Below are 22,028 nucleotides of genomic sequence, written 5' to 3' on the forward strand. Positions count from 1 at the left end.
ATTGGCTTTTGCTAAATATTACTTTGAAATAGTTGTAATATTAACTATACTGTAGGGTTTTAAAAATACTGAATCTTCTTTATCTCAGTTCGAATCTTACCTATACATTTCTTTATTTGAACTATCCTGCTTCATGTTCCATACAAAGTAAAATTCTGGTTATGACTTAAAATGCATGTAATTTCAGCATCTAACTCTCTTTTGAAAGTAGATTGGTTTAAATGGAAGGAAAAAATTATTTGAATTCATGTGTAGAGATAAAATGAGAAAATTAGAGTCCAAATTACATTTGTGGAAAGAGTGAGGAAATTGTTTTTTACTTTTCTTTTGTAATAATGTGCTGTGAATAGTTTAGATATTTTTATACTGGTTTATTGACATCTGTTTTAGTTTAATGATATGTATATTCGAAGTAATTATAGCAATTTGTATCTTCAAGGCAGTTTTCAACATCAGTTCTCATTGAACTCTTTGATGTAGGTCATTGCTGTCAAAAATAGAGATTTTGTAGTTTCTTGAATTCAAAAAATGGGTTTGAAGTAAGGTGGTCTGAATTTTTTTTTAATTTAATGCCAGAATATTTGAATTTTATGTTGCTATTACCCAAGGGAGCTAAACTAGATTATCATACACTCAACTACATATGTTAAGCAAGTTTCCAGTTTTGTCAGAGTCATTTGTTTTCTTTGTTTATTTTTTATGTTACAAAAATAGACATGAAATTGCCTAAGATTATATTCATAATATAAACAGTGAACTCTTGTTAATGTAAGAGGGTGACCATAAGATGACTCTTCTATCATAGTATTTTATTCACCCTTTTTTGGTGGGGGAGGAACCAGGAATTGAATGTAGGGGCACTCTACCACTGAGCCACATCCCTAGCCCTATTTTGTATTTTAGTTAGAGACAGGGTCTCACTGAATTGCTTAGTGCCTCACTTTTGCTGATGCTGGCTTTGAACTCTCCATCCTTCTGCCTCAGCCTCCTGAGCTGCTGGAATTATAGGCATGCACCACTGCACCCGGCAACCCTTTTTTGTTGTTCTTTCATTTGCTACATTTTAATTTCTTTTCCTTCACTTCAGCCCAAATTATAGAAAAACTAGATTTTAACCAAAACAACTTAGAATGTGTACAGTCCATATTCCTCAAGACAATTCCAGGGTTTAGAAAAAAAATTATTTTAGTTCCTTCCATTGTGTCTTTATTAACACCCTAACTGTGAGTGTGAAGTTGCATTACCAGCCATGTAAGGTCCCACATTTGTTTACTATTGTTCTCTGATTTGAATTTGGATTGCTAGATATTATCCTTCACACAATACTCCCTAAATCATCACTCTTTAAATGTATACATGCAGACCTGAGTAGAGATTCATCATCTTTTTTTGCAAAATGTCAAGAGATTTCCCCAGACTTTGGCATCTGTCTCTAGGTACCTAAGTTATTCATCATGATACATACATCTTTTTTTTTGTTTGTTTGTTCTCAATAGTTGTACATCACAGTAGAATGCATTTTGACACATCATACATAAATGGAGAATAACTTCTCATTCTTCTGGTTGTGCATGATGTAGAATCATACTGATATGTACTTATGTGCACACATAGGGTAAAAATGTCCAATTCATTGTATTGTCCTTCCTAACCCATACCCACTCCCTTCCCTCCACTCACCTCTGCCTAGTCCAAAGTACCTCTATTCTTCCCTAGCTGTCCTCCTTGTTGTGAATTAGTATCCACATATCAGAGAAAACATTCGGCCATTGGTTTTTTGGGATTGGCTTATTTCACTTAGCATAATATTCTCCAGCTCCATCCATTTACCTGCAAATGCCATAATTTCATTCTAAAAGTACTCTAAGATTTTATCTCACTCCAGTCAGAATGGCATTTATTAAGAATACAAACAACAATAAATGTTGGTGAGGATGTGGGGAAAAAGGTACATTCATACATTGCTGATGGGACTGCAGATTGGTGCAACCATCATGGAAAGCAGTATGGAGATTCCTCAGAAAACTTGGAATGGAACCACCATTTGACCCAGCTATCCCACTCCTTGGTTTATACCCAAAGGAGTTAAAATCCTTATACTACAGTGATGCAGCTACATCAGTGTTTATCGCAGCTCAACTCACAATGGCTAACCTATGCAACTAACCTAAGTGCCCTTCGACAGATAAATGGATAAAGAAAATGTGATATATATATATATATACACAGTGGAGTATTACTCATACATCTATTTTAATACATACTTAAAAATATTTAACATATTTAGATATTTTAATCTATAAACACCCTCAACCCATTCAAGTTGCTATTAGTAGTAAATGAAAACACTTACTGATCACCTACAATGTGCCAGATACAATTTCTTATCTCATTTAATAATAGCAGCATCTTTGTAGGTAGAAATTGTGATTATTCTCATTTTACAAATCAGAGAAAGTCACTACCAGTGAGTTTAAGTAACTCTATAGAAAAAAACTAACTCAGACAATTTCAGTAGAACCCACTCCCTTAACAAATACCACAGGCATACTTTTACTAATAAGGAGCAAATTAGGAAACTAACTGAAATCAGGGATTTTGTCATTCATGGAATAAAAGTATATTTTGCCTCTCATATTTTTGTTCTATTCAAATTATGCCACTATTGAACTACTTCAGTAAATTCTTACTTGATGAAAAACAGCAGGGACCTAGAAGATCTTTTTATTTTGAAAACAAGGAAACTGAGGTCCAATAAAATTAAGTTAGATTAGATTGATAATAGGAAAGAACTCATCTTCTCCTACAACTATACTTTCAGTATTACATTTATTTTCAAGGTATTTCATTCTTACTAAGTCAGCATTCACTTGGTATTTTAATTGTGGACTCATGATTTGCAGTCTGCTTCTCTCTTCTCTTGTCCAGCTTTCCAAAGGATGAAGTTTTCTTTCCAAAGAGGTTACATCTTATTAGAAGATTGTCTTCAAATAAATTTGGATGTTTGTTATAAGCTCGTTTTGGATGTTTGTTATAAGCTTGGATGTTGTTTATAAGCTCGTTCCCCAAACGAGCTTATAAGTGTAATCTGTAATAGTAGCCAAACTGAGTTGTGGATTCACTTTAGCATAATATCATAGATGACTAGAGTTTGGAAAACTAGCTAGAAGTCATTTAGTGTTGTCTTATTCACAGATGAGAAAACTGCCACATAGAGGTCACATAACATTCTTGGCATTACACAATGACCCCAGGCAAAACTGGGTGTAGGCAGTACCATGTTGTATACATTCTCATCCTGGCGTTAGACTCATTCATGTCAGATCTACAGTTTAGAAGCCTTGTAACCTCCAGAAAGCTACATAATATCTCTATTCTGCAGGGATTTTGTTGTTATTCTTTGGAGTATAAGGTTAATAATAGCTCAAGGGTCTAGTGAAAATCAAAGGGGCATGGTCTAGGCAAGGCACTTGAAGTAGTTCTTAATTAGTATTATTATCTTCTGCTTTCCAATTCACCACTGTTTTTCTTTACATCATAGTGATTTATTTTCCTGTGTTCTTCTAGTTCAATTTTAATTAAGTTAGAAAAAATCCAATGCTGGGACTTCCATTTGAGATTTCATGGCAACTTAACTTTGATGCTTCCCCTCTTTTCCAATTACCTAGTGATGGGAGATAATATGAAAGAGAAAAAGCAGAACATCAGGGATGAGCTTAAAAAGTAAGGTAAACATTTCTGGGACTAGAAAAGGAATAAGTTTGCAAAGCTGTGAGTTGACTGAAGGCAGAGGCTTGTTTTGAGTACTAGCAAGCATTGACAGTATGGTAGGGATTCAGAATCCCCAATCTGAGTACTGAATAAGAGTCTGATCAAGCCAGTTGCATGGTGCATGCCTGTAATCCCAGCTGAGACAGGAGGATCACAAGTTCAAAGTCAGCAGCACCTTGGTGCGGCCCTAAGCAACTCAGTGAGACCCTATCTTAAAATTTAAAAAAATAATAAAAAGGTCTGGAGATTGGTTCAGTGGTTAAGCACACCTGGATTCAATCCCTGGTACCAAACACAAAAAAATGAAAAAAGCTTGCTCAGTGCTTGAAGACAGTCTGACTATTACTCCTTTTGCTTCAAGGAGGCTGTTAAGACTTGTGGTCAGTTGTTTTCTGGGACTATGGTCTAGGTATCTAAATGAGACAAGGAACCACCTGGGAACAGGAGATTGAACAGAAACACCACTTGTTATCCCAGAGCAGATCTTTGATATTCTGCAGATGACTGTGGATTAAGAATTTTGGATTACCATTTTATCCCAGACATCTGGGGAGCAGTTATGTTGTGCATGGACCTATTGGACAGAAAGACTGAGCATGGGAGAGAGTCTGAGTGATAAAAATAAAACAAAGAATCATTTTTTTCCCAAAGTAACCTGAAAAATAAAATTCTAAAACATGAAGAAATCTAAATATAACAAAATCTGCAGTTAGAACATGGATTCATTTTAGAGGAAATGTTTATAGTATTGTCAGTTCAAATATGAAGCATGTTAAGGATGATCAAAGTCAAATAACTTTCCCATGAAATATTAAAAAATAATAGCCATAAAAATAAAATGCAATTGATGGTATAAGTTAAGTAATACAATAAACATATGGGCATAATCACGGAATCTAATAAAAACTTCCAGATGGTATGGAGGAAATTTTCCAGAATGTGCCATATATAAAAAGAAAGTAAAAAACCCAAAGGAGAATAAGAAGTTAAAAATGTTTCTAATAGAAATTTCAGAGGAAAAGGATGACAGGATTGTTAGCATTAAAATAATAATAATATTTTAAAAAGATACTCAGAGAGCCAACAATTGAGAATGTTACAGAATTGAAGAAGGACATCAATCCCAGATGGAAAGTGCTCTCCAAACAGTTTAAAAATAAGCAAGTTCACTTTGGCATGTCATTTTGAATTTCAGAACACCAATGGAGGCCATGGAGAAAATCCAAAAAACAGCCAGAGACACATGACAGTTCACCAAAGAGGAATAGATGGAGTAGGAGACAATGGTGTAAGATCTTTAGAGATTTAGGGAGAATAATTGTCAAACAAAAAAAATTTGTTATTAAAAATTTGTTATTTCTATTTGTTAGGGCAAATAGAAAGAATATTTAATTTTGGACAAGGTTAAGAGAACTTAAAATTCAAAGAATTTCATAGAGAAAAAATATATGTAAGAGCAATGTGGAATATAAAACAAGTTGTGGCAAATAAAAGATGGAAGGTGTTGATGAGTTTATGTAATAATTTTCTATGTAATTGTGATGGGATGTTGTGTTTAATTAAATACATGCCAAAAATAATATTATAAATAAGAGTAACAAAATTGCAGGGAGGATGTTATTCAAAGGTAGTGTGATAGTCCATGGTATGTACAAAGGGAAAGTATAGAGAATTACTAGACCTGGGTAAATATAGGGTGGGAGTTAGGTTCTACTAAGTTAGGTTCTATTATAAAATTTTTTCATAAGACACTGGTTTAGGAGCAGGGATCTACAAATATTAGTTGAAATAAAGGTCAATACTGCTATGTAAACTAACTTATGGGAGAAGTAGCTTATCAGATGAGTGCAAGAATAGACTTTTAAATAAACATTGCTGGGACAAGTGATTATATATAAAGAAAAAAATTAGTTTCCAGTCATATTATACACAAAAATAAATTTCAGCTGGGATTACAGACGCTAAAACCATAAAATAAAGAATATTTTCAGAAGAAATCATAGATGGATATTTTAATATTTCTTTCATAGGGAGTATTTAAGCATAAACTAGAAATGTTAAGAAAAATATTGATGAAGTTTGACTATGTTAAAATGATTGTCTATCAAAAAATAAATAAGACTAAAAGACAAATTATACACTGAGAAAATATATTTCTAACTTATATAACCATGAAGAATTAGGACACAAAAATATATAAAGAGCTGTCACAAATCACTAAGAAAATAGACAATGTAATAGGCAAATGGCAAGTGACAGTTCATGGAGGACACTAGAATAGTATAAAACAGGAAGAGAGATCTCCATTCTGACTAATACGCAGGACAATGCAAACATAAATGAAATACCATTTTATTCCCATGATAAAGGCAAAAAATAAAACATCTACCAATAAGACTACCTAGAAAGGATATGAAGCTTCAGGATTGTTCTTACACTGCTGTTTGATGGAGTAAATTAGAAGTATTTAGTAATATTGAACCATGTCAAAACCTATATTAAGAGGTAAAAAACCAAAAAAAAAAAAATCCTTGTCCTAGAAGTTTCTAAAGTTTTATTTGAAAACTAATTTAAAAAATAGGCAATTGCTTCTATGTCTAGTCAAGGGAATAAAACCCCAAACAATGAATAAACACACCACATTTCAACCAAAATAACTAAGGTAGAGCACTAGAGAGCAGCAAAGAATCAGACTCTTGCAGAACTCAAAAGCCCAAGTGTAGCTACATAGAGAAGGGAAGTGAAGGCTCTACTTCTGCCATCCCATCCCCTCAATCGGGATCAGATCTATCTGTAAGCAAGAGGATCCCAGCAGCCTCTATTGCCACCATGGACACCTTTAGGAATCACTATTAGAGACTCCTATAGTTCTCACAGGTTCTGAGCCCAGCTGAGGGAGATTCCTAGAGTCCTCATGCTCAGATATCACCCAGGGAAGGAGCCACACCACACCCTACCCCACCATTGAACCCCTCCTGTTCCCTGTGCTGCTACTGCTCAATACCATTTTGGAAATGGAACTACTGCTAGAGCTTTTTCTGTTTCAGGGTAAACAGCTCTTGCATCCTTTCATCTCTGAGGCTCAGCTGCCACTGCATCTTCTCCCATGGTAGCCCACTATCCCTAAACCCCACCCTTGGGCTGAGCAAACACAGGTCCACTGCAAACCTCCCATACCAGTCACTAGCACACTTCACTTTAGGACCAAGCTGAAGCCGTGCATTGCCCCTCCCCCAGGAACCCAGAGCCTTGAACTATTGGAGCAGCATAACAGCTTAGGCATCACCCTGTTCCCTGGGGAACCCAGGCCTTCTGAACACCAGAACAGGTCATAGATAGTGCAGCCCAAGGTACCTGGGGGCTCGAAGCTTCCAGCATTCAGGATCAGTAGAACTTCCCAGTGTCACAGCCGATCTGGCGTCTCACCTCAAAGAGACCTAGAGGCTCCACTGACCTGTTAAGCTGTGCTTCCTAGGGCCAAGCAGGCATGCCTCACATCCCACAGAATCAGAGGCTTGACTGAACTCACTCCAGGCTAAATAGTCACAGAGCCACCCCTACCAAAATATGGACTAGCCACCTGAAGTCGGAGTACTGAGACACTGTCTTTCTGGAAAGGAGTCACCACTCTGCTGCTCCTATCCAAGCCACCATGGCATCTTACCATTCTTGGGTCCTTGCTGTTACTGCACCTGACCTTTTAAAACCTGGGCTATTGCCATGTCCTACCCTCCCAGGGTCCAGAATTCACACTGCATGGGTTCTCATTCCCCATTTGAGCACCCAATACACCCAGTAGGTTTAAAGTCCTGAATTGCATCTATGCACTGTTCCTAGGGCTCAAGCCTCTGGAGGACTTCTTTTTCCCTGGAGCCACATCAGGCAGTGCTATGGCCTGCTTTTCAGGGTCACAGCCACAGCTGTGTCCTAGCTCCCTTGGCCTGAGCTGCTGGGGTTTGCCTCAGAGCAACACACACCAGCTTATTGGGAGAATTGCATTCACTTTGCAAGGAGAATGAGCCTGCCACTCAAGTTGCAGGTGCTATAAGATCCTGAATCCAGGATCAGGATCCTGAATCCAGCCCTTTTAAGCATCTGTGCCTTGGATCCTGGTGCTGCTGTGAATGACGGTGAAGCACATCAGACCCAAAGTAGAATTGGAAATTCATGAATTACCTGAAAAGGAATAGAAAACAATGATCTTAAGGAAACTCAGCAAAATACAGGAGATACACACACCATTTGATGACACCATGGAAACAATTCATGATCTGTGAAATTCAATGATGAACTAGATATACAAAAAACTTCAATTCATGAAACTAAAGAATTCAATTAATTAAATAGAAAATACAATTAAAACCTTCAACAGCAGACAAAGGAGAAGAGAGTACATGGGAACTTGAAGATAGTTCTTTTGAAATGACTCAGAAGGAAAATAAGAATGGACTTTGGGGACACCATTAAGCAAACAAATATTCACATGGGATTTGGGAAGGATAAAGGACAAAGAAAGATAAAGTTTATTTAATAAACAAGTTGCTGAAAAATTCTCAACTCTTTTGTTAGGGACATTCAAATTCATAAAGTGCAAAATTCCCCAACTACATTGGTTTAATTTTACAATTCTATAATCTTTAAATTGTTATTGTCTTAATTGGTACATAAAATTGTATGTATTCATGTATGCATCATGATGTTTTGGAATATATGTATACTGTGAAATGACCAAATCTAGCTAATTAGCATATTTTACCTCACATGGTTATCATATTTTTTTTGTGGCAAGAATACTTTAAATCCATTCTAGCATTATCAAAAATATACTATATTACTAACTATTGTTATCATATTGTACAACAGATCTCTTGAGCTTATTCTTCCTATTTAACTGAAATTTTGTATCCTTTGACCAATAGCTCTGCAATTTGCCCTCCCCCAATCACCCTAACACCTGTCACTATATTCTATTTTTTACGAAGAGATAAACAGTTGAATCATTTGGGTTGTTTTCAAAATGCAGTACTTGTCTTTTTGGTATACATAAATACATATTATATATGTGTGTATATATACACACATGTACATATATCACTAGGATTGTAATGACTGTATTACAAAGTATGCCAGTTTTCTAAAGTTGTTACACTAAATTGCACACCCATTTGCAGTATATAATAGTCCTAGTTTCCAAGTATTCATCAAACATGATATTGTCAGTATTAAAATTTGACCATTCTGACTGTCAACTGGCAATATCTTATTAGCATTCAATTTGCATGCCAAAATTTTAATAAGTTTTTTTTATATTTTATTAGCCATTTGAAGATCCTCTTCTATACAGTGTGTATTCAGGTCTTTGACAATTTTTACATTCTCTTTCTTGCTGATTTGTAGGCATTTTTCATGTTTCAGAGCGAGGTTCTTTATTGACTGTATTATAGTCTTCTCTAACTTGTGGTTTGAATTTCCCTTTCATTGTCTTAATGGTGACTTCTGATTTAGAAAAATGTCCATTTCATCAATATTTTCATTAATGCTAGTGTTTTCATGCCCTATTTAAAACATTTCACCTACTCCTTAGAGTGCTGACCTTAGTCAGAACTTACTATGTCATTTTCTAGAAATCTTACTGTTTTACCTGTCATACTGAGAAATATAATCTATCTGGAATTGATTTCTGGGTATAATGTGAAGTAAGGGATGAATTTCCTTTTTTACTTTTTATCCAGTGATTTGACTTCTGTTTATTTAAATGGTGATCTTTTGTCCACTGCTCTGTAGCTTAGCTTTTGTTTGATTAGTGCCAATTCATTTTTGTTTGTTTCTTGACTGTTTGTTGTGCTACTCTCACATTGTCATTTTAGCTGTAGATTTATAATAGATCTTGATATGTAGTAGGAATATCAGAATTGTTTTCCAAATTTGTTTTGAATAGTCTTTGTGTTTATTTTTTATCTTTTTTATTTTTATTTTTTTATATTGTAGATGTCAATAGATCTTTATTTTACTCATTTATTTATATGTGGTGCTGAGAATCAAACCCAGTGCTTCACACATGCTAGGCAAATGCTTCCACTGAGCCACAACCCCACCATCTGTTTTTATTTTTTTAATACTTATTTATTTATTATGGTGCAGACAATCAAGTCCAGGGTCTTGCATGTGTCAGACAAGCACTCTTACACTCTCCGAGCACAACTCATTTTTATTTCTATACAGATTGTAGTATCAGCATCTAAGTTGAGGGTGGGGTTGGGATTTTGCTTGGGATCATGTTTCATTTAATGATGGATACAATTAAAACTTACTTGTTAAGACATATTCCAATTCATGATTATAGTATATCTCTTGATTTATTTAGATCTTTAATTTCTTACATTAGTGATTTTGGGCTTGCTCTGGGAGCATTTTAATTGTTTTATCTTAGTATATGGACATTTACCTGTTTTTATATGATGACTTACCTTTTGATAGTGTTCCTCAAGTTACTTACTAATTTCATAGATTTTATGTTTGTTTATATGGATTTTATTATAGACAGACTCATTTTTGAGAATAGTATTATTTTTCTCCTTATAAAAACTTGTTATGCCCTTTATTTTTCTTACTGTATTGCTATGCTAGTACACTCTTGATTAAGTGGTGATGAAGTGCATTTTTATCTCACACAGTTTATCAGGGAGAAAGCATTCAATATAACTATTTAAAACATTTTTAGTATTTTTATTACTAACATTTATTTGCATACAAACTCAGATTAATTAGCAAAGTTCTTCCCATTACTAGTATTGAAGTTTTTATCAAATGGTTTTCCTTTAGCTATTTATGACTGTGTTATTTTTCCCCATCATTATTCTGTTATTTGTTAATGTGGTGAATTATAATTGATTTTTTAAGTGTCAAACCATCTTTTCCTTGGGAAAAGCACAACTTTGTTGGTATATTGTTTTTTAAAAACAACCAAATTCAATTTGCTGTTATTTTATAAAACTTTTTTTTTTTTTTTAACTAGGCTTTACTTTTAGAACTTAAATTAGGAGGAAATTTAGTGAAATTGCAGCATTCCTATATACTTTTTGTCCCCAGAAACATGCACACTCCTTCACCATTAACATCTCTCACTAGATTGGCACCTTCTTTACAATTGATGGACCTACATTGGGCACCATTATAAACCAAAATCCATGGTTTATTTAGGTTTATTCTTGGTATTATATATTTAATGGTTTTGAGCAAATATATAATGATATGTCCACTTTCTTCTGAGTTCCCCTTATTTTCCCTAATGTTGGGAAAATGTTAAGTTTCACAATGTTACCTCGTTGTCCTTTTTTATATTATCCAGTTTTCCTTTTTTATACTATCATTGGTTGTGGTTTTGTGGTTATGTTAGCCTCATAAAATGAGTTTGGAAGTCTTTTTACCCTACTGTTGTGGAGGAATTTAGGAAAGAATGATCTTATTTAAGTAAATGTTTTGAAGCATTTACAAATAAAACTTCCTGGGCTTAGAGTTTACATTGTGGGGAGATTTTAAATGATGAATCCAATTTGTTATGATTCAAACTACTTCTTAAGTCTATGGCTTCTTAAATCTGTTTCTTTCAATAGTATGGAAAACTTTTCAGTATTGTCTTTAGATACTGCTTCTACCTTGTTTTCCATTCTTAAGCTTTAGAATTTTAATGACACATATCTTAGAATGTTTTTACTATATCATTTATATCTCATATGCTTTATTTTATGGAGTTTATTGATTGTTTTTCTGTATTTTACTTTCCAGTTGCAGTTTGATGAATTATTTTTGAGAGGGGTTAACTGGGAATTGAACTCAGGGGCACTTGATCACTTATCCACATTCCCAGCCCTATTTTGTATTTTATTTAGAGACAGGGTCTCACTGAGTTGCTTAGCATTTCACTTTTGCTGAGGCAGGCTTTGAACTCTCAATCCTCCTGCTTCTGCCTCCTGAGCCAGGGGATTACACACATGGGCCACCACACAGGGCATTTTGGGTTTCAAACCCTCTTTTAAGTTGTATTTAGTCTTTTATTGAGTTTATGTTTTGGGTTTTTGTTTTCAATTCAAGAATTTTCATTTAGTTTCTTAAATTTATACTTTCTATTTCTTTGCTAATATTATATCTGTGTATATATATTTCATGAAGATATTCATCAAAGTGATTTTTAATTCTATGTTGATAAACAGAATACCTGACTTTTTATGTTTTTTTGTTTGTTTTCCTTTCTGTCTCCTGTTTCTCTCCTGTCTTTGATCCTAAGGTCTTGTCTCCCAATATGCCATCATTGTAAAAAAAAAAATAAGTAAGCTATGTTGAGACTCTGAATGTTGTTATAATCCCAGAGATTTGGCAGGTAGCCACCATAAGGGAAGATCACTTCTATCTGATTAGAAACTTAGTTGATTTAAAGCTAGACTTTGGTGTTCCAGAGGGCTGTTTTCTTTCCATTACTGTTAGGGAGTACTTCTTTGGGTGTTCCAACTGAATACCTAGGTGTTTTACAGCATCTTTTTCCAGTTTGGTTTTTGACCTGTAATTTTCATTTCCCAATAAACTATGATGACTGGAAGTACTGTTCATTTTCTGAGCCTCTAGTCACACAGTTTTTGTTTCATTTCTGGGCTTTTTTTTTTTTGTCTGTCTGTCTGTCCAGCGAAGGGAATCATCAAGTGAATGTCCGACTTCCTTTTCTATACAGTTTTCTCCTTGAGATTTTAATGCCTCGGGTGCCTATTCTCTCTTTCATTCTCTGATACCTTCAAAAGGTACTGTTTAAAAATACTTTCTCCAGTATATCGGGGTGTCTTTGAGAGAGATTGTTGGGCAAACTGCTAGCTGTCCATTGATGGGGCAAATACATGTATAATATTACCACAGGTGTCTTAATATTTCAAAAGTGAATTTTAGCGAGAAGCAAGTTCAAGACCCTAGAATGATGGAAAGATGGAGATAACTGCAGGAATTTAGTTGGCAAAAAATAATGATGATCTGTCATGTGAATTAGAAGTTGATGAGGCATCACTGAAATAATCTATTTTTATTCAACATCTGTTGGCACAAGTGAAGAATAATTTTTGCTTGTTTGGTAATTGATGGACCTTGAAAGAAATATTCATTTTAGTTTCCTTCTGCTCCTGCTTTATTACCTGAAAATTCTTCACCAGATTTGTTTTCAGTTTTTATCTATTTCTGTGTGACTTTTTCTCTATTTTGTACTACAACTAATTTAACTACCTATCCATTTTTCTGTTTACCTTTTTCTTAGTTTTCAGCTTCATTTTAGTTTTGAAATATACGAAATTTTATATAAAATTGGGGAAAGGCATCTAGGTTTTATGCTCAATAATTTCCTCTTTTGCTTTTTTATTTTCTACTTCAGGTATTGCATATCATCATTTTGTTTGTATTTTAATACATTAGATTTAGAAGTAGTTTCACCTGTCAATGCATTAACATCATCAGAATATTACAACAATTTTATTAACTAGCCAATAATAATCTAAAACAACACTCACCCTAAAATTGAGCACTACAGGATGGTGGGCATTCTCTTCATGTGATTACTGAAGTCTTGAAATGGAGTTATTGCCACTGAGAAATGGGTATTTTAAATTTTCTCTGTTTTAACTAAAGTTGAAGTACATATGTGTAGATATTTACTTCATGTGTAGATAGTAGCTCCCGTGTGACACAGTGCAGATTCAGAACACATGTAATTAACTAGGTAAATTTGTCCTCCAGAGAACCCAAGGTACTGTATAAAAAATAGCTAATTTAATGTTTTGAAAATGCATCTTTAAAACAAAATAAATTTTTTAATCTTTCAATATGGCCCATCTCTCTGCAACTTTATGGTTACTCATGAGGAATTTAACTATTAAAATATTACTATCCTTTTTATGTTAATATTTAGTGTTTATGTTTGTTGAACATTAATATTTTATAAAACCTAACTTTTAAAAATTGTTTCTAATTATTTAAATTTAAAAACATTGAAAAGTTTTGGGCATCAACTTAAAATGATTCATGGTTTTTCAAAATTGTTTTGGGGGGCCTATGCTAAAATTTTGGAAAGCCACTATTTTTATTTATGGTACAGAGATATTTATTTTTTATTGGTTCTTTTAGTTACACATTAGAATTCATTTTAAAAATTATAAAATTATAATGAAAGCATGGAATATAATTTGCTCTAATTCAGTTCCCTTTGTCTCCCCTCCTCCCTCCATCTGTTCTATTCCTTCTAGTTTACTGATCTTTCAGTTATTGACTTAGCAATGTTTTTGTTTTATTTATTTTTTTTAAGACTAGTGTCTTCTGGTCATATATAATGGTGAGATTCACTGTAGTATATTCATAAATGTACATAGGAAAGTTAGATCAGATTCTTTGTACTTTTCTTTCCTTATTCTGTTCCTTCTCCCTCCCCTAAATCTCCTTCCTCTACCCCACTGATCTTTCCTCTGTTTTTGATTGAATCTCTCTTCCCACTCTTCTTCCCTCCCCTCTTATTTTGAACTAGCTTCCTTCCACATACCAGAGAAAACATTTGACCTTTGGCTTTGTTGGTCTGGCTTATTTCACTTGACATGATATTCTTCAGTTTCATCCATTTACTGGCAAATTTCATTCTTCTTTATGACTGAATAATACTCTATTGTGTGTGTGTGTGTCTGTGTGTATATATATATACATATATATATATGTATATATATATACACCACATTTTCTTTATCCATTTATCTGTTGAAAGGCACCTAGGTGTATTACCATTTTTAACAAACCATAAAACTTACATAAAAAAGAAGGAACTCGTGTCAAAATAACTTTAAATGACAGACTTATACTATGATTTTTTCTTTAATTATCATTGTGGTCATAAAATAAATCACACAGTGTAGTTTTGTTTACTAAGGACTTAGGAATTAAATATTTGATTAATATTTATTAGAAGATTTAAAAAATATTTAGTTTGTTATGTCTTAATCCTAAATATCATTTATGTTCACAATATGTTTTTGTCTCATAATGCTATACAATTGGCAGAAGGTAATTGATAAAAATAATAACTACTTTTGGCAGTTTGAAGAATTTTAAATCAAAAATAATTTCTGGCATATTTAGGGAAATGAGTCATTTATACTTCTTGAACAACTCTAAGTCAATAATAATTGCATAGTTTTTCCTTTGCATCCATTAAATTATAAAAAGATTTTGATAAAAATTGAAGGAATTTTCTGACCTGCAAAGACCTTATTTAGCTTAATAAGGTCAATGTGAAGATTGCTATCATAATATTAATGTAATTATAATCTAGGGAGAAAAGCAATAGGATTGTACCAGAAACCTAAATAACAAATGCTAAGTTTTAAGATATATAATGCTGAAATTTGCAATCAGCTAGAAACAGTGCTAATGCATGATTTGTTATTATAATTAATTAAATGTATACTTAATTAAATGTAATTAATTTGATGGGGAAAAAAGACAAAATAATTAAATCTTGCAAAGAATATTGGTAATATCAAGGTATTGACTATCCCTTGATTAGCCAAAAAAAATTTTGTACGTGCTTTTTTTTAAATTAGCAATATTTTACATCATGTCTTCTAGAGTAAATATTTCTTTTTAATTCTGGACTTTCTTTTTCATATGTAAACCAAACACATGGCCATGTGAATCATGTTGACTGACTTCTTTGAAACAATCTGTGGCTCCATAGATGAAAGAAATATGATCTCAATAGCTGTAGGACTCACCCTTTTGATTATTCTTTTCTTACACTGTTGAAATGAGTCAAATTTTCCATTTTATCAATTTTAATATGAATTGACTACATCATGTTCTGTATCACAACTTCCTAACCCATTTAAATAGGAAATGGTCATATTTTTCAGTCCTAGGTTATTAATATTATGACCTTTTTACTTTTAATTTCATCTTGATTTTACATGGCATCTAAAATTAGGTGTGTTAAACCTGTCTTAACTTAAAAAAGAAAAACAAAACCTTACACTAATCTTTATTATACTTTAATTTACTTTTAAAACCTAATATAGGAATATGTTTCTACTGCATCAATTCTGTCAGATGAAGTCATATTCAATAATCCAAATTGTAATCACAACTTATAAATATATACCTTTGAAGACTTTTATCTTGAATTGCAAATATATGTGCAATTTGTCAAAACATTATGATGCATTTTTTCTAGTTTCTACCTTTTATTCATTTTTCTTCTTTCTTTACCATTCTCATCTTTGTACTCTCTCCCTTCCTGTTCTCAAAAATTTCGGTGTTGTTCTAGTAGACTTGCGTGCTGTAAGAGAGTACTAACCATGATCGTTCAAATGATTTTTTAACAACTCTAGTTCTATGTTCTTTTCTAATATGAAAGTTGAAGTTATGCTTCTCTGTCTTTACCAAGACATTTAAATATTACCTTTGTATTTATCATGTCAAAAAATGACTTTTAGATAATTTGGGGTATGTGATTGGGAAATAAGTCACTGGGTAGCCACTCAAAAATTTTTGACATGGTATCCCTTTATAATTATTAAACCAGACTGAACCCCAAATTTTGCAAAACTATGTGATGATAGTCTATTTAGAGAAACTTTAAATAATATTGTCTTGGCCATATTTAGTTATAACTGCTTATCCACACCTGTACATGTACATACATCCGAGTCAAAAGAAATTTCTAACATAATGACTTGAGAAAGAATTGTGTATAGAGTATTAAATTAAAAATTCTCTTCATCCAAATCGGTGTAAGAATTCTTTTGTTCTTTCAGAAAGTAATAATCTTCTTCTATACTGTCCCACATGGTAGTCACTAATCCTATTTGGCTTCTGAGCTCTTGAGAAATGTGTTAAGTCTAAATTGAGAGTTGGCATGCAAGAAAGATGGGGAGATGTTTTGCTAGTTATTTTTATATTATTACATGTCAAAATAGTAACATTTTGGATATATTTGGTTTAATAAAATATATTATAAATACTAATTTGAACCGGCTGCAGTAAGTGCACACCTTAATCCCAGGGACTCAAAGACTGAGGCAGGAAGATCACAAGTTTGGGGCAAGCCTGGGTGACAAGTGAGACTCTATCTTAAGATAAAAAAAAATCAAAAGGGCTGGGAATGGACCTCAGTGGTAGAGTGCACCTGAGTTCAATCTGCAGTATCATTTTTAAAAAATTAATTTGACTTTATTCTTCTTATATCTCTGAATGTGACTACTTGAAAATTTTAAGCTATAACACTTCTTACATTTGTAGCTCACATTATATTTAATTCGACCATACCAATCTAAGTAATCCTCATGATTCTAACTGTATCATTCATCATCCACCCAAAATAAGATATCCTGATTAGATAATTTTATCCTAAGTATCATTTAGTAGACATTTATCCTTTATCCTCAGAAAATATGTGGAATAGTAATAGCACATTGTTTACACAGTTTAACTTTTGACACTCTTATGTACAGATAGACTCACCTGTCAATGAATATTACCATGAATAATTTCCTGTGGTAGCATTTCAAGTGCAGATGTCATTTATCAGTGATTCATTTGTACTTAGAAATTAATTAACATGTGTTTTCAATAGCTTGTCTGCATCTAGGATTTTCTCCTTAAACTTTCACCTCTTTCCCGCTACTGAAGTCAAACTGCAGCTTTGGAACCAAGATTATCAATAAAATTTAGGAAGGATAGTAAAATAAAGCTGGCAACCTAATTTATCCCATCTTTTATTGAAGTTTGTGCTAGTTATTTGTAACACTGTTTTCCCGTCTTCAGAGGTCTTCCCAAGGACTTTAGTTTACAAGTCATGGCTTCCTCTCTACTCTCCGTGGCTGTGGTCCTTGAGTGATTTTTACTATCTTGACAATAATCTTTTTATCAACACAATTTCACTTCCCCCACAATCTTTCCATGCTACAGCTTCTTGGTCACTAAACACTATCATCCCTCAGAATAGGCTCTTTTTCAAGGTCTCTAAGTTTAAAATTGCCCTGTCTCACAACTATACCATTTTACCATTTCTGCCCTCATTTTCACCAAACTTTTAATTTCTTTCATGACTTTTGATCTTTCACCCCACTATTTCTTCTGGTGTTTCTTTTCCATTCGGTTGTTCCTGCATTACTGTCCACTGCTCTTGCTTGTCTGGATTCCTCAGGCACGCTCCACAGCACTGAACTGCCAGCCCTTCTCTTCTGTGTCACACCCAACCCGAGCTGTCCCAGCAAAGGAGTTCAGGCTGCCACTTGAGTCTGTAGAAGCCAACTGGCTGCTTTTAACCCTTTCACTTTTATGCTATGTACTTGAAATTTCCTAAAATAGCCTTTCCAGAACTTTTCTTTCCTCACATCATAGTTCCGTTGTCAATTTCCTCACACTTAGAAATCAATATGCTTTCTTTCTTAATTAAAAGAATAAGTCCAGTTGGAAAATATTTTGCCAACCCTACCTCCATCTCTGTACTTATCATTCTGAGCCTCTAGAAACTTACATAAAAATTCCACACACCATGGTTGATATTAGGTTTATAAAGATGAATACTCCTAAAGATCTCATGGTTCAGTGTGGTGCATAGAAAAGAAATGAATAATTGAATGAAATACATGTTTATGACAGGTAGGAGCAGAATGTTTTTGGAGCAGAGGTAGGAATATTTGAACCTCCATGACTACTCTTCCTGAAATTTATGAGAATTAAGAGAATACATTGTTTAAGATGAACATGTGGGTTTTTGTTTGTTGAATATAACTTTTGTTTTTTGACTTTAATGAAGAGAGAGAAATAGCCATTCTTTCAATGAACCAGGAGGAGGGTCAAGCAATTCTACTTTGCTATTTAATTCTTTCTGGTCTGTGACATGATTTTCTCTACCAAAACTGCTAATTATCCTTCATCTATTTGTATCTCTGTATTCTTTTTGATGAGAGTCTTTTTGACCTGGAAGGCAATAATAATATTTACTTTTTCCCTCAGCTGTTTTTTTAAAATGATTTTGAAATAAAGTAAATATGTACTTGACATCAGAGTTGCCTTTACTAGAGGAATTCATGAGAAGGAAAAACTGCATTATATTTGAGAGCATATCTATTGCCTCCACTGACACTTGTGAGTATATTTTTGTGCATATCCTTCAGGAGACCACAACAATCAAAACTGAAGATAAAATTATCAGGGGTAATATCAAGGAGGAAAAGGTTTTCATGTTTGATCATTAGAGGAATATGACAGATAGCTTACAAACATCAACTGAATTGTTCTTCTCAAAACTGAGAAGCTATCACTGTGAATTCTGCCTTTTAAGCACCTCACTCCACTGCTGGGATTTGGGTTAGGTAGACTTTGGGTCAAAACAAGTAATATATCTTACTGTTCTACACTATGATATACTGATGTGTTTTCCTCTGACATAATTAATGTGATTAAATTTGGCATATTGTTAAAATGTAGATGAAATAATTCAGATTTCCTTTCCAGAAATAATTTGAATTTACTGTTTCTCTCATATTCAGGTTCAAAACATTATTTGTGGCTGGAGAACGATGTGATGTGGAGACACTGGAATGGTCCAAAAGGGTCTTCAGAGTACCTGTCCTAGATCATTGGTGGCAAACTGGTAAGCATTTTTCCAAACATGTATATAAAAATTGCTGAAATGTTCAAAAACTCTCAAAGATTGAAGAACATCCTAAGCTATGACCAGCGGGCACCAACTCGGGATTCAGGTGGTTCTGGTTTCAGTGGGAATAGGCAAGTCTTTGGTTGTCATATTGTTAATAGCGTCTACATACGGGACATTGGGGCTGCCATTTTCTTGGTCTGTAGACAAAAGGACTAAAGACTTCTTTACCTTTCTTTTCATTGATTCTCATGTCCTACCTATTGCCGAATCTCAGATTTCCCTTTGCAGTATCTGTGGGATTCATCCCTCCTTCAGTGTTCACATTGTCTTGGAGCTGTGGCAGTGGCCTTATCTTCTCATCACTCATCTCTGTTCTTCCTGCGGTCTTATCACCTTGCACACTGCTCCCCCAGTTCCTGCAGTTCCTGTCACAGGAGTCTGCGGCATCCTCCTTGTGCCTTATAAGATCTAATTTCTTCTTTTTGCCTTCAAGGCAGAAAAATTTATTTTCCCCCAAAACAATTATCATAATATATGTAATTTATTTGTTGACTGATATTGTTTGTTCTCTATTTTTCTTATACTGAGTGACCCCTGGGAAATAAATGTTCCTATTAAATAGATGCAAGGTAAATTGTGGAAAAATAAATTTCTTTGTCTTTGAGGGATTTTGTGTGTGTGAAAGAGTAGGTAGGTGATTTGGAATCTGTTTTCCTCCTCACCTAAGTGTGGAGATTTTATTTTTTTTCCATTTGACACACTGAAAGTAGTGATGAGTTATGGGAGCCTTGTAGACTTCAGGCACACATTTTAGTTGACTTCCACTTTTTCCATTAAATTAGACTGATCTTTTTATACTAGTACTTTCAGCATTTCTACTTTCTGGGTATCTGGGGTGGAGCATAAAATTTGGATTAAGAATTAATCTTTCTTTGCAAAAATTAGATACGATTTTAAATATGATTACTGTCTAGAATATCAAGGTAACTACAGCTGAAGATCAGTGTTTTATATTTTTGATCTTCTTGAGTCTGAGAAATTGTGCTTCTTATGTTATCTCTTTGGATATTTCTCTTGGGAAAAACATGTTTTCTATATCCTTTGTAATATGAAATATAAAATGGATGATCAGAGCAGTAGACACATTCCATATATAAGTGAAAATCACAGAGAGGGTTTCTATTATCTCTTGTTTTATTTACTAAAGAAAAAATTACATATCTAAGTTCAGATTTGTAACTGTTTAGAAAATTCGGAAGATAGAACTGCATTGGGAAAAAAAATCAATGTTCTACATAGAAGTATATAAAAACAACTGAGGAATTATTACCTCTGCAATATTGTGCAGATGTATTTTCTATTATACAGTAAAGTTTTAACAGTTATTTCCTGGACATGAATTGAATAAGATGTCACCTATAACCGTTTTCCTTATCTGGTCAAAATGGAGGGACTTCTTTTCACCCATAAGTGACCTTACATAATGGAGTGACCTTCTCACCCACAAGTGTTTGCATGAGAGTTTTGTTTTTACCGTTTTAAATGTGACTATACTGAAGCTTGTTGAAGGAAACCAGCACATTCAAAAATAAGATTATGATTTGCTTTTTCTTGTAGACATCTTTGAACATAATAGTCTGTGTAGATGTATGCAGTTAGTGCATTCAGGCTTACAAAGAAACTCATTGAAGCCTGTGAAATAAGCACATGAGGTCTCTAGTGGGTACTGAGTTTCATGTGAATTTGCAATTTCTCTTTAATGTATTGTTCAGAGAGAATTAATAGCCACATTGTGCTGTGTGCTGTAACTTAATCAGGTTGGAATAGGCTGCTCATTTACTGTGGAAAACAGGGAATTTTACTAATAGAATGACTGCTTCTTTCCATTCTCTGTCCTGTCCTCCAATTTGATTTTACAGCTTTTTTGCAATTAAATTACACAAGTAAATATATATTGAATAGCTATGCAGATAGATAATAATATAGATAGTTGATAAATAATTTTGTACTTTATGAAAGAATTTCAATCTAGATGATGCAAGTGTTAGTTTCTAATAGAAAACCTAGCTAGAAAATTTATTTGCATGGGAAAGTTTCAATTTATCATTTCCAAAATTGTATGTTGAGGTCACTATAAAGTGATACTGAAGTTCAGCATATACAATCCTTCTCTTAAAGTAATATTAAATTAATGTTCAATTATTGGGGGGAAAGGCAAGTTTCATATGGGTGATTTTTAACTCCTAGGGAAAGAAAAAACATGATATCGCTAACACACTGAAGAATTTTCTAATGTTTTACAAGTCAAATAGATGGCGGCACATTTCCCCAAGTGGCCTGCTGGTGACATTAGCTAGTGTATAAGGGAAGGTTAAGCTTTGACCACATGATACTTTACTTTATTTAAAATTTTAGTCTTCTACAGGACTGCTCTTTCTTGCCATTGACTTAAAAATTGATACTTTTATGTTTTCATACTTCTATGAACCTTCCATATATGTCTGAATAATTCATAAATTTGCTCTTTGATTACATTAATATATTTGTACAAAGGAGTTGTTTGAAAATTGTAATGTATGATTTG

The 22,028-nt window shown here is 33.6% G+C and overlaps 1 protein-coding gene across 5 annotated transcripts in view; it reads left to right on the plus strand.

Moving 5' to 3' along the window:
• Positions 1 to 22,028, plus strand: part of ACSS3 (acyl-CoA synthetase short chain family member 3) — a 167,388-nt gene that overhangs the window by 87,690 nt on the left and 57,670 nt on the right. For all 5 annotated transcript variants that reach the window (XM_079140420.1, XM_079140423.1, XM_079140419.1 and 2 more), the window contains one exon: positions 19,335 to 19,438. In XM_079140420.1, coding sequence (XP_078996546.1) covers positions 19,335 to 19,438 — 104 coding nt within the window. The remainder of the gene's footprint in view (positions 1 to 19,334; positions 19,439 to 22,028) is intronic.

This window comes from Sciurus vulgaris (assembly GCF_902686455.1).
Source record: "Sciurus vulgaris genome assembly, chromosome: 5".
Classification (NCBI taxonomy): Eukaryota; Metazoa; Chordata; class Mammalia; order Rodentia; family Sciuridae; genus Sciurus; species Sciurus vulgaris.